This window comes from Cololabis saira, chromosome 20, assembly GCF_033807715.1.
Source record: "Cololabis saira isolate AMF1-May2022 chromosome 20, fColSai1.1, whole genome shotgun sequence".
NCBI classification, from domain to species: domain Eukaryota; kingdom Metazoa; phylum Chordata; class Actinopteri; order Beloniformes; family Belonidae; genus Cololabis; species Cololabis saira.
The window spans coordinates 18089422-18107441 of record NC_084606.1 but is presented as its reverse complement, the minus strand read 5'-3'; the positions used below and the strand labels follow the sequence as shown (position 1 = coordinate 18107441).

The following is an 18020-nucleotide window of genomic DNA, read 5'->3' as shown; positions in this document are numbered from 1 at the left end:
AAATAAGACAAATATTCCTGGTAAGATTTTGAGTTTTTACAGTGAGCGAGACTGCATTTGAAAAAGTTCCAATTTTCTTGACCACACAGATACGCTCCATAGCAGACTTCTGTGATGAGTATTTGCTGGACGTGTTGATTGATACTTTAGTTAAGTTCTGTGACTCGTAACCTTGCCATACCTTAGCTTCGACTGAATTGACGCCACTGTATTAATACCCCAAGTTTTAAAAACGTTTTATTTGAACGTCTTAATTTGAAGAGAAACCGGAAGTTACAGCTAAACCAGACTACTTTTACGCCAACTTGGCGGTTGTAGTCTAATCGGCAACAAATCGTCAAATACTGTGGAGAAATTTACTTCGTTGGCTTCCAGACACCACAATTGTGCCACTATACGACCCAGTCGAGTCTCCTTTCGTGATCTAAGACCACGGTGTTGGAGTATGGATGAAGACGCGGGGTTTGGAGGGAGCGTGTAAGTTTACAGCTGTAAATAAGCGGCTCCAGCTGAAGACGACGACAACAAAACCCGAGTCACAAGACTCCTTCCACTCCCTCCAGGTACAAACACCTATATAATGATGCAAACTACGCCCTACATTGACCTTTATTCCTTCCGCGCACATAAATAGACCCTCCAAGCTGTAATTTGAAGTTTTACAAGCGCTGTAGCGGTGAAGTTGTGGTTACACATTGATAGTTTCTAATGCCGCGTTCCATTTGTCCTCGGAAGTGGGGATTTCCCAGTTCCCAGTTGGATTTTTCAACTGGAACGCCCTCGAAGTGGGATTTCCCACTGGGAAAGTGGGAGAGTCTTCACCACCCCCGAGTTCACATTCCAAGATGGCTGCCCCGGTTGTAAACAGTAGAAGGGAGCTCTGTAAAAATTCGTAGCACTTCATTCTAGTTTTGGTCACACTAAATCAGTCGTATACAAGTATTGTTCGGCATATATATGCTGCTATGGTGTAATTTACATTTTTCATGTGGTATATGCGAACTAAAAAACTTGTTTTCCTACTTTGTAACTGGAACGCTGATAACTCGGCTGTGACGTCATTCCCAGTTCCGAGTTCCGACTTCCGAGGTAAATGGAACGCAGCATTAAGCTCGGCTAATCTTCGGCTTTTCTTTGGTCGCAGAATGTCGTGTCAAACCGAGGAGGTATAGCAAGAAAAGTGGAGGAAAAAAAGAGCGGAAATGATTGCAAAAAACTTCCCCTTGAACTGAATCCTTGTAGTCATAACAGTGAGATGAAGAGGCTGGTCGCAGCAGCGTGGACTAATGCTGCTCCCAGCAGTCCTCCTGCAGACTTAAACATTAATATTTAATAATAATCTGAGGGAATTAAACACCAGAAGCGCCGGGCTTCCACTGATCATGTTAAACTGGGTGGACTTGTTTCGGATCCGTGCTGCAGATCAACCAGAGGAGGTTGACCTGCTCTTTGCTGTGTCCCCCCCAGGCCGAAGGCTGATGGAGCCCTCCCCCGGGCTGATGGTGACCCCCCCCGGGCTGGTGGTGACCCCCCCCGGGGTGATGGAGGCCCCCCCCGGGTACGGCTCCGGCAGCAGGGATGCCCTCCACCTCCCCAGTGACGACGACGACGACGAGATGGTGGACATCGCCGGGGCCACGCTGGACTTCTCCGCCACGGACGACGTCCCCCCCCTCAGCTCAGGTACCTGCACCACAGGTGGACCCCTCAGTCTGTCACCTGATGGCTATTTTAAAATGTTAAAAATCAACTTTATAGGCAATCAGAAAGCAAGGCAAGTTTATTTATATAGCGTAATTCAAAGTGCTTTACATTGACATTAAAAGCGGCAAGACATAATTAGACAGTTAATAACAAATAAGCAGAGGTGGACAGAGTACTCGACCCCAGTACTTGAGTAAGAGTACAAATACTACTGGTCAAAATTGACTCCGTTACAAGTAAAAGTAGCTCAGTCAAAATATTACTCAAGTAAGAGTAGAAAAGTACTTGCTTTTAAAGGTACTTAAGTATCCAAAAGTGAATGCTTTTAAATTTACTCTTAAAAGTAAGAGTAAGAGTAAGAGTAAATTTCTTATTTTCCACATCAGTAAATTACTATATTTTTTCTAAATTAATTTAAAGATCTTTTAACTCTTGTTTCTGAGAATTAACTCTGTGAAACCAGCTGCACTGATGTGCTGCTTTTAGAACCACAATGTTATATAAAACCTGAAGAAGAAAAAAAGAGCAGACCTGAAAGTAACGAGTACTTTTCAGCCTTCCTAGAAATGTATTCGAGTAAATGTAAAAATATTTGTCTTGGAAATGTATTCAAGTAAGAGTAATAAGTACCAAAGAAATCTAATACTCAAGTAAAGTACAAATCCTCTGGATATGTACTTAAGTACAGTACTCAAGTACATTTACTCCGTTACTGTCCACCACTGCAAATAAGATTGAATAAAATTATGAATAAGATGATAAAAAAAAAGAAGTAATAAAAAGCACAAGTTGTTAAAAATAAGGGCAGTAGAGTCCAGCAGTTAAGTATTTAATTTAAGAGTATGCTTGAGTAAACAGTAATGTTTTTAGGCCTGATTTAAAGGATCTACAGTTGGAGCAGACCTCAGGTCTACAGGAAGTTTGTTCCACCGGTGAGGAGCAGAATAACTGAACGCTGCCTCACCTTGCTTGGTTCTGGTTCTTGGGAACCACAACAAACCAGATCCAGATGAACCTCAGGGGTCTGGGAGCTTCATAGGAACTAACAGATCAAGCATGGATTTTGGTCCAAGACCATTCAGTGCTTTGTAGACGATAAGGAAGATTTTAGCCAGTGTGAAGCCAGTGTAGTGATTTCATGACCGGTGTAATGTGGTCCAGTTTCCTGGTGTTTGTAAGGACTCTGGCGGAAGCATTCTGGATCAGAAGCAAAATCTACGAGGGATATAACCACGTGACACAAATGTCCAGTTGTAAAAACTCCAAAATGATTTCAGACTCTTCCTCCCAACAAAAAGTTTTCACATGCAACTTCAGATATTTGCTGCAGTAACAGGATTAGTTTTTGCCACATGTGCAGTCTCTGCCCTACAACACAAATGGAAGAATACTGTGGTTAATCTTTAGCCATGCCACAGGAAATGACTAGTTACAGAACTAAGAGGATTTGAAACAGTCCCCTTCCCCTCTCCTTTTTCTTCTCTGGTCATAAGGCAGCTCTGAGTTATAAAGAAACAAAGTCCTGACGGCATGAAGATTGCTTATGTGTGTCTCTTTAGCACCTTGAAGCAGTGATAGGTTATCTGTAGAGGCTGAGCACGACGTGCCACATGATCTCAGTGAGTGCTGCTAATACTTGTGGATAATCACTTATGGTGTCTGTGTGTGGGAACATACTGTGTGAGCTAGATTAATGGCACTGTGATCTCACATCACAACTAAAACCAGTCGTTAACAGCTTTGCTGTTATCCCTGACGGGGACGGTGAGGTGAATTGCCTCACTGTCTTCTGCTCTTACTTCCTCACGGCTGCCTGGTTACTGATGATGTCATCACCATCTTTTTGATATACCAGTAAAGCAACTTCTTGCAATGATGATGACTGGATATGTGAGGGTGACTGTCACTGTCAGAATTAACCAAGTCGCCCCACAAGGAAGGAATTCGTCAGCTTAAAAACTGGAGATTAAAGAAGAACTTGTTTTAACTTTTTTGCCTAAGTTTTATCAAAAGTTAGTCTAACTCCTTAACAACAAATCTAATTCCAATGGTATCATAAATAAATATATATATATATATATATATATATATATATATATATATATATATATATATATAATAAAAGCAGAATTGAAACTGCCGATAATGTGATGTAATCCTTATTAATGTAGTTTTAATATTAGTTGAATATGAATATTTGAATGATTTTTGGTTTGAAGATTGAACTGTGGTTTTGTTTGTAGACTGGACAGCAACATTTCCAGCTTTTTAGAAGTAGTTATGTTGCAGATGGTGTGATTGTAGCTGATTCTTTAGGACATGTATAAAAATATGCACTTTTTTATTTATTTAAAAGAAACAATTTCCACCAAAGTAAGCTGTATGCTGCATGGTATTCTGTAACAAGTCAGATTGGTGATTTCAAAGAACTAGACACAATAATTTAGATGTAATTTCATCTGTTGAGTTATAAGTTGTAGTTTTGTGACAAACAAAGCCCACTTTGTTAATCCAATGTTTTGCATACAAGAGCTTTAATAGAATAACTTCTAAAACACATGTGGTCCAAGAGTTGTTAGAATGAGATAAACACAGACACAGCCTCATGAAATGTTGCGTGGTGACATTTATTTATAAAAACCTGGCCAAGCTGCAGAAATAGTGTGTGAAAAACACGTTTTCACTTTCACTTAGCTGTCTTAAGATCTCACCTCAGGTTGAGAAATGCCTCTCTGGAATTCAGGTCATTGCAACACCTTGATTCTTTTGTTTTTCAGCCTTTTTCTGGTGTGCGTGCGTGCGTGCCTGTGTGTGATCTTTGTCCTATGGCATGACCCAATTCCTGCTAAGCTTTAGCCACCAAATAGCCTCACATTTGAGGGCGTCTATATGACAGCCGAAGCTTTCGACATTAAAATACTTTGGCACGCAGCAGCGTTTATGGCCGACCCGGTGACTGAAAGGTGCCCAGCTCCTGCGGCTGCAGAACGAGCTCAACTCATCACCCCCCCGCCACCGTGAGGACGAGGCATCTGCACTGATACGCTGACTTTGGTTTGTTTTGGAAAAACAGCTCTGATTCGGTCTCATCCGTCCAAAGAACATTATTCCAGATGTAATGTGCACTGTGATATTCCTGTAGAGGATTCCTCCTGGAAACCCTTCCAAATAAGTCATCCTTGTTGAACATTTTGTTTTAATTTACCGTCATGAAATTTCCCATCCTTCATGTTCGCTAAGGCCTCTGAGATATTGTTTTTTGTTTTGAAGGATTCCTCTAATCACTGCATGGTCTGACCTTGAGCTTTACTTGTTGGGACTTCCACTTCTGGGAAGACTTGCAACTGTCTGGAATGTTTTACGGATATGTTTTTCTTTAAATAATCTTTTCCTCTGTAGGATGATGAACTCAAATTCCAGATTGATGGGCAGCAAAAATGATTTCTCTTCAGCTCTTTGCGCAGCCACAGCACTGCTGACACTCTAAAGTCTCATGGAAGCAGCGAGGATGTTTTTAGTTTTCTACACGCCGCTTCTGCATTGTAGGCGTTTGCATGTTGGTGTAGATTTGTGTGATATGTTGTCCATTTTCTCTCTGCTCCTTTGTTGAAACTGAGATTTAACTTTGTACAAGCAGAAAGAAAGTTGGGAAACATTTTTTTTTCTCTCTCTACTCAATGGATCCGTGTTTCCACTGTGTCAGCTCGGCTGAAGAAGAAAAACTCAGACTTGTTTTTAAACTGGCAGCCATAGATTTTTTTAAATTACATAGTGTTTTGTGAAATAAAACCAAATCCTAGAGAGCGCAAGTCTGATTTGTTTCAAGTAGAATCAGGAAAACCATGTTAGGCTCAGGGAATCGGGGGGTCAGGTCCAGGTTGAAATCGCCCTGAACGCTGCAGAAATGAATGTTAATCACTGGGATGATTGCAGATTTGTGTATCCACATCCAGCACAGTTACCCTTTTTATTTGAACAGTCACAAACACATCATCTTGGATTGTATTGTATTTCCTGTCCTTCAAGTTCTGCAGTTCTCACTTCCTCATTTTTCCCTCCCTCCTCGAGTCGGTGTTTTTGGGCCGTGGAGCTGCTCATTAGTGTGCAGGCGAGCCCGTTTCCGAGCAGGTCTTCATCAAAGCCATTCTTTCTGCAGTTGTAATCATTTAGCCCGAGTAACCTGTTGCACTGGGAATCATTAACCTCCGGCGACTTTGAGAGCTGAGTATGTGAGAGGGAGTGTGGGCATGGGAGGGTACCAAATGTCGGCTTGGGAATTGCAGCAAAGTAGTCTGACTGCATCTGAAAGTCACCAGTGTGCCAAGACAGCAGCGTATGGTACGACTGTTATCTAGAAAGTGACAGGAACTCCATTATTCTGTCAGAGTTGCATCTATTAACTCGTGTCCTAGAAGCAGTGTGGTCAGAATATGATATACTTTACTGTGGAGCATATTCAGTTCCAAACACACCTAGTTGATCTCTGTCTTTAGTAATCTTATAAAATGACTGCAAAAAGTCTATTTTCTTTTTTTCGTGAGTTTGTTTAAAAATTACTTCTAGCGTGACGGGTTCCTCGGTCTAGTATCGGAAATACTCACAGATGCTGCTGAAAAGAGTAATCTGGTAGAGTTTCACAGGTCTCACATGCAGCCCTGAAAACGGGTCTCGTCAAACAATATCAGGCCGATTGTATTTCATGTCGGCTAAAAAAAATGGTGCAGTCTGCTTTATGATGGACATTATCATAAATCTGTTCAAATGTAAGAATATTTATGCCTATTTTTTTAATACACAAGGAAATATCTGTATTGAATCAGCATTTGATATTGGCTGGTACTCAAAGCCCAGGTTTTGGAAATGGTAGCGTAATGAAAAATAATGTCTTGTTTCTGACAGCAGGGATGGTTGTATTTGGGTCCTACTCTGCCCCTGCTCACGGATTTGTGTCTAAATAGTTGAATCATATCAGGAGACTTTTTGTGGTTGTGTATTTTGGAGACTTCCCTGTCACAGACCATGTTTCCGTCCTTTGAGCCAAACACTTAAATCTTGAGACGTACAGTACCAGTTTGAGTAACATCCGCTTTTTGGAAGAGCGGTAAACTGGTGATTGCTACAGTTTATTTGCTTTTTCCTGGTGAGTGTATTTTTATTATGTGCCTTTATTTCCTCGTGCTTGCAAACCTTATTTTTTTATAGCTCACAATTTAATCTGTGTAAATCTATTCCCTGGATTTATGACTGGCTGTGGTCAAATAAAGATGTAGTTATGGCCTGTAATGTGTTTATTGCTAGTTGTATTGGTGTTATGCCCTCTTTGTACTGCTGAGCACTGGCTTAGTTAGGTTGTTAATGACTTAACTGGATTTGTCAATGGCCTTTAATGATTGACTGACTGAGAATGGAGTTTTTATTTATTTCATAAATGGTTTGACAGGGTTGTATATATTGTAACTGTAAAGGTTGGGAAAGAGAGAAAATACTGAGAGTGTCAGAACTTTTGAAAGGAAAGCTGTAAAATGAGCATCACTGGTCTGTAAGAAAAGTGGGTTGATTAAAGGTCACCCAGGGACGTATCAAATCCCTGAATTTTGTAACAGCTGCCGATCTGTCACGGCTTTCCCTCCGCAGCAGAGAGCATTGCCTCTGTGTCCGTGCATGAAGGACGGATTTGCTCGGTTGGCGTAGCCTGTTTTCCACCGTGCCATCCTGCACATTTTCCTAATGATGTCCTCCAAACATAAAAAGAAGGCAAAAACCACTCGTCTTTGAAAAGGAAAAAGCCCAACATAATTCAGTGATGGGGAATCACAACGATGGCACCACGGACACAATACAATCAGCAGTAGTTGCAGTTTTCGTCTCCTCTTGCTTATTACAATGTTGTCAAAGCGTCTTTTGTTCTTAAATCTGCTGGCGGCGGTCATGTGGCGGAGTCTTCACAAATCAGCCACAGATATGTCGGGCCCCACGAGAGGAAATCAGTGGCAAATGTATGCAGCATTATTGTTTGTTAAGCCCTTTTCCCATCCGCAGCAGGCTGCCGTCCCAGCGTTTGGAATCGTTTTTAAAATAAAACTGCTCCAATGTTGATGAAACTGCTGCAAAAAGTGACTGCAGTTGTCTGAATAGTTCTCCAAGCTTGCTAATGTTAGTTTAAGGGATGCAAACATGGTGAAAATCTGTTAATTGGCAGTAAATTGAAAGATATTTAAAAACTTTGTCTAAAAACGTTTAATGAAAATGTTTTCAGTTAAGATAAAGTATTATGTTTAAATGATAATTAATGCTTTATGTGGTTAAATGCTGATTTCAGGGCGTAACAGAGATTTAGACTCAGTTGTAGAGAGTCGGGACCCTTTAAAAAGTTCTTCTAACGCAAAAATTCTGTATTTTATTGTCAATTGTGAATCTTTCTTTTAATACACAGAACATTTTTATGTCTTGCACATGAGAATTGATTAAATTATCTGCAGAGAAGAGCACGCCAGTTTGATTCAGTTTCAAGTAAAAACAATTTGACGTATCAAGCTTGGAAAAGATGTTCTAGAAAGTCTTGCATGATGTCAGCAAGCGTCAGGGGGGTCACATAAGATGCTGGTTCCCGTGGTGACCAGACTTCCAGCGTTCAAGGTTCAAACTCTTCCCGGAGCCTTTTTATGTTTGTATACGTCTTCCCCTGTGTGTGTATGCTCAAGTTATTGGTCATCGTATGTTTTGGCAGACAGCACCGCCGTCATATGAGCTGGAGACCGTTTCAAATTTGCTGGAGATTTCTGGAACAGATTAGAGATGGATCTGTGCTGATATTCTGATATTCTGCCCGGGTGTCTTCAGAAAACACAGAGTTGATGCTGATGGCAGCATGACGTCTCTCGCTGGAAACGGAACAGTATTTGCTCACACGGGCTGCGTTTTATTTTGCCGACTCACTTCCAGCTCCTGCAGCTTGATCGCGTTTCACAGAGCACATCGTACCCCGCTGTTACTCCCGGTCTTATGAGTTATAGCCAGGATTCCTATGGTGGTGTATTTGGTCGGTCTCTGCAAAGCTCCTCTTGATGTGTACACTTTTGGACGTGGGTAACATTGTGTTCTTGCAGATTCTCACTTGTGTTTATTTGTGAATCCTGCTGCAGACTGACGATGCCGATGGTGAAAACATTGCATCATCGTGCGCCGAGATAAGCTTTAAATCTTTGCACGAAACGCTGAATTAAGAGGAAATGTTTTTCATCAGAAATAACAATAAAATAAACTGGATGAATGCACGGTCGGGCCGGGCGGCGCAACATCAAATCAATCATTCAACATTTCACCTTAGTTACAATTAAATGAACAACTTAGTTGTGCTTTATATTTTGCCTTCATACGACACTGACAGACTTTTGCTGTAAATATGCTCAACTACTCAAACTTGTATTGAGTGATGTGTACATGAGTTTGAAAGCAGTAACAGATTTCACAAAATATTGTGATTAGTTTTTAATCGGTCACTTTTAGAGGTTGTTCTCCAACCTTCAGATCAGCGGTCTCATCCCCATCTTTGAGCAGGACTCTGAACCTCTCATGTCCCGCAAAACCCTCATCAGGGTCCGATTGTAGAAAACGTAGCGCCGCTGTATATCAAGCGTGTGAATAACAGAAGCACTTTAATATACATGGACAACTGGGAAACGCGTCTGGAAAACCTGGGTCATGTTTTAAAAGTTGTGCCACAGAAGCACCCTCCTGTTGCTCGGTCTTATCCAGCATGCCAACTTTTATTTCCACCAATGCCGTCCAGACACAACTTCTTCCAATCCTGTTGTGTTTGGATTACCTCCGGAGCAGGAATTCCCAGCTCCGTCTGCTCAGCATTGTGGTTGCATCGACCACGTTCCCAGCCGTTGTAAGATGATATGAGGTGGCTGCGCCTTCAGAGGGAAAGTTTCAGGTTGTTGTTGTAAATGTCCGTCAACGCCATGGGAAAGATCACTACTGACGTCTGGTTGAGGGAAAGGTTTGCTCCCGAGTCTCGTGGGAGAGGAGCCGTTGCACAAGGTCAACGTTGAACAAGTCAGTTTGTGGCAAAAAAATATATAAAGATTTCCAGCCGTACATTCATCTGATACCATAGTTTTCTACCTTTTTGAAGACTTAAACATGCTGAAAGTTGTCAGTTTAACAACATCTGGACTTTTAAAATACCCATCACTTTTAAAATGTCTTATTCAAACATATGGAGTTAACTAAATATTTACTCATGAAATGTAAAACTTAGTTGGCGCTTCTCTTTCTGAGGCTATGATGACTAAAATAATAAATAATAAAGGGGATAGACACAACTAAGATGAGCACAAGTTGGCAAAGCTGTATCAGAAAATTCAAAAAAAAAGAAGAAAAAACTCTTTTCTGTTTAACATGATAAGAACTTTGACTTTAAGGTGATAAAGAAAATAGAAAATAAAAAGCAGAATACTTCCACCCAGTCTAACCTTTTATTTTAAGGGGTCACCACTGCTGGAGGAATTCAAATGTGGCACATCGCTATTTACTTTAAACACTGTATCTGAGGGAGTTTAACGTCTTTTGTGTGATGTTCAGATAAGACGGTTCTACTGAGGTCAGGGCGGGCTTATCTGTCATTTCAGTTCAAGCTCAGTCCTGAAACGTTCAACACTCTCTCTCTCTCTGAGTAAACTCGCTCTGCCCCGCCGATAACTCAGAGTTGTGACAGAATTTTTTTCAATTTCCCTCAAACGAAGGCACAATTGGATATTCAAGATACTTTTAGGAAATGGAGCCTGAGTCACAGGTCTGTGCAGAACTCGAGCCTCCTCCCTGACTGCCACCTGGGACCTGTGGGACTGAAAAGGTGCGAGACCTTATAAACACATGTGATCTCATTCTGACCTCATGATTTGCCTCAGCCCATCAGCTGAAGGCGCACCACTTGCATAAGTAGTTCAGCAAGTCGTCATTCACTTCCTAGGAAGATTAGCCAACCACGACACACTTCCAAGGCACTTAGGCGAAAGAGGGCGGGGCCTGCAGGAGTCCACTTCCTGGAGGAGTTCAGTGGAGGGAAGAGATTCTCAGTTTGAGCTGTCAGCCTGACCGTGGATACTGAATGGTGCAAGCTTGGGTCCAAGATGGGCTGGGAGTTCTGGAGTAAGCAGCTGGATGAGGAGGAATTAGTTGAGAATGGTGAGTTGACACTTTTGAAAAGGCATACTTGAGCTTTGAGCTTGCACAAGCGCTTGTGGTTTTAAATGCTGTCGTCATCTCTCGTCAGACGGCTTCCAGGGGTCACGTCTGACCAGCAGGTTGTGTATAATTCTGTTGTACTTTCACTGCTGGACTGACGTTTGTCTCTTCTGTTTTTGTTTTTTAGATGCAGTTTAATGTGTTTTAAATCTGGTTGAACTTTGTCGTGTTTTGCTGATACGTTTACCCTCAACCCAGTCGAGTTTAATCATTAAGACCATTTATGACCCATGGAGCCCTGAGTCATGTGGTTTGTTTTGAGCAGCTTGAGCTTGAGAGAAATTGATTTGTTTAATGGAGTTTGTGTGTGTGTGCGAGTGCGAGTGAGTGTTTCATACAACTGATTAAGTTGTATTTCACGCAAAGGTCAAATGGAATATGAAAACACGAGATCAAAGCAGTCTTCTCTCTCTTTGTGCTTAGTGTTTCACTTATAATGTGTCTCTTTCTTCATCTCACATCTCCTTGTTAGTCTGATGATTCTACACTTATTTTCCATCCATTCAACAAGAAGACAAAGCATGCTCTCACTCTGGTCAAGTAAAAGGACCAATACACCCATTGCACATGTTTTAAACTGTGGGAGAAAGTTGCTCTTTTGTAAATTAGGTTACAGTTTCTTGGAAGATAACAAAGAAAAATGATAAATTCCCAAAGAAGCACCGTTGTGCGAGTTTATACTTTCTCAAGGCTTCACCGATTGTTGAGTCTGTCTTGAATAAGGTGTACAGGACAGTTGGTTATTATTTAAACAGAGCATACTCATCTGTTGTACAAGAGGGCATGATAGGACTCCAACATCCATAATAATGATCCAGAAAGGGGTCTTGCAGCGTGAGTAACATTTGTTTTCTTTGTTCACTGGAAGCTGCAGTGTCTTTATTTTTGATAGATTTTCACGTCTCAGTGGCCGAAAGTTTAAACAAACGTGGTTTGAAGCATTCAAAATACCCGTAAAAGACTAGAAAAGTATTGTCTAGGTTTATTGGAACAACAACAACATTTCCCTGGTTGTTGTGGGTTGTGAATGAGTTGTAGTCTGCAGCACTTCTTGCAGTTTGCTGTCCATTACATTTTCATCATTAGCTCAGTTCTTCTTTTAGACTGACCATGATGCAAGTTGTGTGCAGTATGTGTATATTCCTTCAGACATCAGACGCTGGTTGACGTCGGTGTGTGTTTCTCCACCTCAGTTCAACACCCAAGCATGAGCGTAGAGTTTTAAAACCAGTATTACTTGTCTGCTCAGCGGGCAGGTGAAAGCATTTGTGTGTTTGAATCCTGCATAAAATTCAAAAGCTCAACGAGGCTGGAAGGCATCTTAATATTGTAGCTTGAAGGATGCAAGTTGTTTGTGATCCAACAGCATTTTCCCTCCTGGCAGGAATGCTCTGTTTTAAAATGTGACTACCCTGCACGTTATTTCACGACGGGACTGTTCCTGAGATTGAAATCAGTTGTGTACCTGATTGAATCACACCAGTAACATTTTTGTCCTGCGTTTTGGTAGATCCCCGTCAGATTGCTCCATAAACAAGACAATCTTATTCAAATGTTTCTCTACTCGCTCTGACAGAAAGGTCCATTGTCATTAACATCATTTATGTTCTGATTTCCGTAAGAAAAAGGGAAAAGACAGAACTGAAATTAAAACACAATTTGATTTAATCCTGGACGATTGTTTTAGTCCCATAATAAGGCATCTGCACAAAGGCAAAAATCAAAATAAGCATGACTTCCTGTGCTTCCTGTTTGCACCAGGGCCTGTTTTTCATTGGTCGCTGCCGTCTGGTAATGATTGCTGACTGTAGCTCAGATGTTCCCTCATTTTCAAGCCCTTTCTTTTCTTTTCTTTTTTTTTGTTGAAGTATTGAAAAAGTGAAGCTGAAATCACTCTCATAGCTTTCTGTGTATTTGCAACAAAATTTGAGAAATTTAAAGAGGTAACAACACATTCTCCTGTTCTTCTGCTACTTCAGAGCACGTTGAAGAAAATTGATTTAATTTAATTTCAAGCGGATGTTGAGAATGCTCCGAGTCCTCAGGTCTCGTTTCCCTCTCCTTTTGGAGAAGTGTATGCTGTGTCTTAGTGTTTGAATATAGTGAAACTTTGATGATTTTAATCCTCTCAGAATCATCGGCGTATATAAACGCTCTTCCCATTAGTGTGTTTGGCTAAGTGAAGTCAGGCCTTTGCAGTTAGCCAATAGTGGACATTATTAACAATTGTGAAATGAGTCCAGAAATGGGGCCTGACTTATGTTATTAAATTTAAACAAATGCAGCATGCAGTCGACTGGTGGTCTTCAGCTTTTAGTGGCGCATCATCAGTTACACTCGTGAGAAAGATGAATTATTGAGTATTAATCCATGACCTAGCACAATTGGGCAGCCCAATAAAAAAAGATGAGTAAAATAGAAACATCCTTCTTTGCATGAGATATCAGGCCACTTGAAAGCACAAGAGATGAGTTAGTAGCTACTAATAATAATATAAGCTGCATGTGTGTATGTTTTACGTTGTTTTTAACATTGTACAGCAGTGTGACATCACATAAATGTTGTTACAGGACAGCCATATGGTGCTGGAGTTGATACATGAAACAAGAAAAATTGAAAAATAAAAATGCCATTACAATAATGATGCTATAGGAATCACACGACTGGTGTTTGAATGGGATGGTTATGTGCATCTTTTTCTGTTTGTCCATGTCAGGAGACTTTGAGGAGTACAGCAGCAGCAGCAGCAGCAGCCGAGCAGCGGGCATGAACGGGAGCGGGCCCAGTAAGCTCGTGGACCCACTGGAGGACCTGCTGCCCGGACTCGGCACCTACGAAGACTTCAACACCATTGACTGGGTCCGAGAGAAGAGCAAGGATCGGGACAGGCACAGAGAGGTACGGCTGAATTCACCATGCAGAGATGCTGCTGAATGAGAGAAGTGAAAAGCCTTGAACAGAGCTCTTATCCAACACTGATAGCTGTTGTAATAAAACAACTGAAGCTATGTGCGTTTTGTTTTGGTGTTCCTAGCAGACTGAAACGAGTAAAAACATGCTGTTTAAGCGTCGTGTCTCTACCGGATATTCAGGATGATAAAGCATATTGAATTTCATTCATAGTGCACATTATCAGCACTCAAGTAACTTAAATTTAGATTATGACAGAAACTGTATCCTTGAATTAGCTATCATGTGACACAAAACAAGAAAATGATAGATACTTTATCGTCTTTAATTTTCTGCCTCTGTCCAGATCACCAACAAGAGCAGACAGTCGACCGTTGCTCTGCTGCACAGCATCAGCGACGCCTTCTCAGGATGGCTGCTCATGCTGCTGGTGGGACTAATGTCAGGTAAATACCACATCTCCTCTGTCCAGGGTGTGACTAAATGTTTGTCATTTCAATTCAGGGGTTGAAAATGCGATTCAAAGTCAAGTTTAATCACATTCATATTTCAAAGGCTCCAATTAATTCTGAAAATAAAGAGGTCTCTTTGCAGGAAAAACACTTCCTTGAATTTGAATTTATAGGACGTGTCGATGTTTGAACTATGAAAGTCTATTTCCCCTGTTACTAAGTATAATTATGATATGGCAGTGCCAAAGTTCCCATGAGCTTTCCTAATTCTGTAATGCCCCGTCCTGAATATGAGTTATAAAACCATTTCCTGCTGTAAAGTTAATCTATAGTTGAATAAAGTCCATGCCAGTAAGAGGTACACATCATAACCGGTTTAGAGAAGTTGGTGGCACTTGCTGCGAGTTGCACAAGACACAATGACGAGACGTCTCAGTCAGCTCTTGGATAATCAGGGCACACTGATAAGAACTGGGCTACTGGAATAAGACGTGCATGGACTAGAGAGGACAGTATTGGGCTGTTGAAATAGAGGGAATGCTCCTTTACCTGGTTCCTTGCTGCAGAGAAAGGTTTATTCTCTTGTAGTGGCAAATAGTTGCAGAGGCACAAATATAACATGTTAATAAAATATAAAGGGTAATTTAATTAGGAAGAAAATTGCTATTCTTTGAATGAATGAATGAATGAAGTTTATTCAGTCATTGCAACACAAAACAACACAAAAAAAAACATTGTACACAGCATTAACTATTAAACCAAAAAAAATGTGTTGAACAATAACTGAAAAGGCATAGGCAGAAGCAAACTGCTTATAAAAGCATATCCTATATTACCAACTTTCTATTTTTGGCTACCAACCTCCAGAAAACCAAAAAGAGAATAGAAAAGCAAAGAAACAACAAAAGGCAAAGAAACAATAGAAAAGCAAAGAAACATTAACAGATTGTCAATTGCACTTATAAGATTCAAAAATAGCTTTACAAACCATTTTCTTAAATACAACAAAAGAATGACATGTTTTTAAATGTATGTTGGCATTATTCCAGAATTTAACTCCAACGATGGAGACACGTCTCCTTTTCATACCTTTTTTAGCCATTTGTACTGTGAAATTACAGACACCTCTAAGGTTGTAACGAGTCTCCTGAATTGAAAAGAACCTCTGTATTGGGTCAGGGAGCATTTTTGATTTTGCTTTAAACATAATTTGCATGATTTTAAAATAAAACAAATCATAAAATTTAATAACATGAGAATTAAGAAAAAGTGGATCTGTGTGAGCGTAGTAATCAGCCTTATTGATTGTACGTATGGCTCGTTCTCAGCATTTTATTTAATTATTTTCCCTGCCGCTTTTGATCCCGAGCTCATCCTTCTCTCCCCCAGGGGCTCTCGCCGGTGGCATCGACATCGCAGCCCACTGGCTGACGGACTTGAAAGGAGGAGTGTGTCTCGTTGGCTTCTGGTTCAACCACGAACACTGCTGCTGGACGTCTAACGAGACCACGTTTCAGGAGAGAGACCGCTGTCCGCAGTGGCAGAGCTGGGCGGAGCTCATAACGGGGACTGCAGAGGTAGGAGAGCGTAACGGAGCCATCCAGCCGTCCCAATCTGGAGTTCTGCACAAAAACCTAACGAGGCTGTCTTTCAGTCCAGGAAGAGCTTAGACCTAGAAATGGAAACCTTATGATTTTAATGTAGGGATCATATTCAGAATCATATTCCCAGTTTGTGTCTCACTATGTGGTATCTGCTCTTTGTAGTCGGACGTTATCTAACTTCCCAGCAGTATTTAATTAAGTGGCCTGCTCTCTCTGTTCTCACCACAAAGCAGCTACAGTAGCTTCATTGATGCTTGGGTTCCATCTGCTGGTTGTAAGATGTCATGGAAATATAGCATGAATATTTATGCAGGAGGTGAACAATTTACAGCATATGCACATATGTGTTTATCTAGTTTAACTTTTTTCATCTGCAAATGAAGGTTCATGTGAATCCCTGTCTCTCTCACGTGTCCGTCTTGTGTTTGTGTTCCCTGCAGGGTCCGTTTCCCTACATTGTAAACTACTTGATGTACATATTCTGGGCTTTGCTCTTCGCTTTCTTGGCCGTGACGTTGGTCAGGGCGTTTGCTCCGTATGCATGCGGCTCAGGAATACCGGAGGTGAGACTGAGCTCCAAACACTTAACAAGCACCAGGTCAACTTTAGATCCCACTCGACGCACAACCTGTTGTTTTAATGCTCTTTTGTGAATTTGTGTGCATTTGTAGATCACATTGTTAGGAATAATGAACAGAACTTCTTACCGCACATAATACTGGGATTTGTTCTCTTACATTATTTACTTATCTGTTAAAATAAGCTACAAGTTTGTGTATATTTATGAAATTGACTGTATTATCTGATTATAGTATTGTTTACCTTCTAGCTCAATTTACTGCATTTATTTAAATTATGTTGGGCTTTTAATCTTGAGGTATAACCCAGTTTAACTCTGAATGTCGTAATTTGATTTAAAACATTTATTTAATTTGTTTAAAATCAGTCTTCCATTCCTGTATTCATTCATGTCAGAGAAGATATCCTTGTGCTTTCTTTGGACAAATAAGTGGATGACCTGGGTGTAAGCCAATCTTTAGCTTTCCATTCCTCAAAGACAAACAGACACGTAGGACCAAACACATCCTCATACTCTCTGGAATTAAAGCCATCCTGTCTGTCCTTTCCAGATCAAAACCATCCTCAGTGGGTTCATCATCCGTGGGTACCTGGGAAAGTGGACCCTGATCATCAAGACCATCACGCTGGTCTTAGCCGTCTCCTCGGGGCTGAGTTTAGGGAAGGAGGGCCCTCTGGTCCACGTAGCCTGCTGCTGTGCCAACATCCTCTGTCATCTGTTCACCAAGTACCGCAAAAATGAGGCCAAGCGGCGGGAGGTGGGCTCCGAGGCTTCCTTCCTTGCATGATATCGATAGGAATGAGGGATTTTCATTGTTTGTTTAGGATAATATGCTTGGGCAACTCCCACAAAAGCTGACACGCCGATCTGTTAAATGTTAAGCAGGGAAACGGCAGAAATCCTGACATTTTCTGTTTTATAGAAACCAGAAGGAATTTTTTGAGGATTTACTTTTCCAGTTAATGACATGGTGCTAACAATTTCCAGTTCCAGCCTCTCCAGCGGGGAAAAACACTTGCTTTATTTGATTTATTTCAACTTTTTTTTCATTTGGCAAAGGGAGCTCCTCTCCTCTTCTTCTCTGGACGTTTAGTGCTCATTAGTGTTTTCTTCATATTTTCTCATAGTATTTCAGTTTATTAAAAATAAAAAAGCTTCTCTACCATTTTATGCCGTGTGACCGCTTCCAACCAATAAAGGACGATTGAACAGAAATTGCATTTTACTAGAACAATAAAATCAAACCAGCGTCTGTCCTTTTCCAGATTAATTAAAAGTAAAATTAAACGACTTTTTGGAACGACACTAATGACGGTTATAAAAGTTTAACCAATCGAGCCATGTTTTTCCCGGCTAGTCGTCCCTGTTACTCGGCGCTGTAAAACATTTGGGCAGAAAAGTGACGTTTATTTAAACGTCTCATCATCACCGTCACACTCAGTTCCTGCTCCATGTTCTGTTTATTTGAACTTTGTATTCAGCGAGGCACAAACGAGTCTTTTTCACGCACTTTTTTAA

General features: G+C 40.9%; 1 protein-coding gene across 2 annotated transcripts in view; it reads left to right on the top strand.

Annotated features, from left to right (window-relative positions):
- The first annotated feature begins 310 nt into the window (after positions 1-310).
- The window catches only part of clcn5b (chloride channel, voltage-sensitive 5b), a 28450-nt gene continuing 10740 nt past the window's right edge, over positions 311-18020 (top strand). Inside the window, exons 1-7 of one of the 2 annotated variants that reach the window (XM_061709416.1) lie at positions 311-563; positions 1468-1683; positions 13673-13854; positions 14213-14312; positions 15708-15895; positions 16363-16485; positions 17053-17259. In XM_061709416.1, coding sequence (XP_061565400.1) covers positions 1479-1683; positions 13673-13854; positions 14213-14312; positions 15708-15895; positions 16363-16485; positions 17053-17259 — 1005 coding nt within the window. In that variant the 5' untranslated portion in view covers positions 311-563; positions 1468-1478. Of the gene's footprint in view, positions 564-1467; positions 1684-10744; positions 10897-13672; positions 13855-14212; positions 14313-15707; positions 15896-16362; positions 16486-17052; positions 17260-18020 lie in introns of those variants that run through there. The other variant, XM_061709417.1, reaches the window with a different exon arrangement.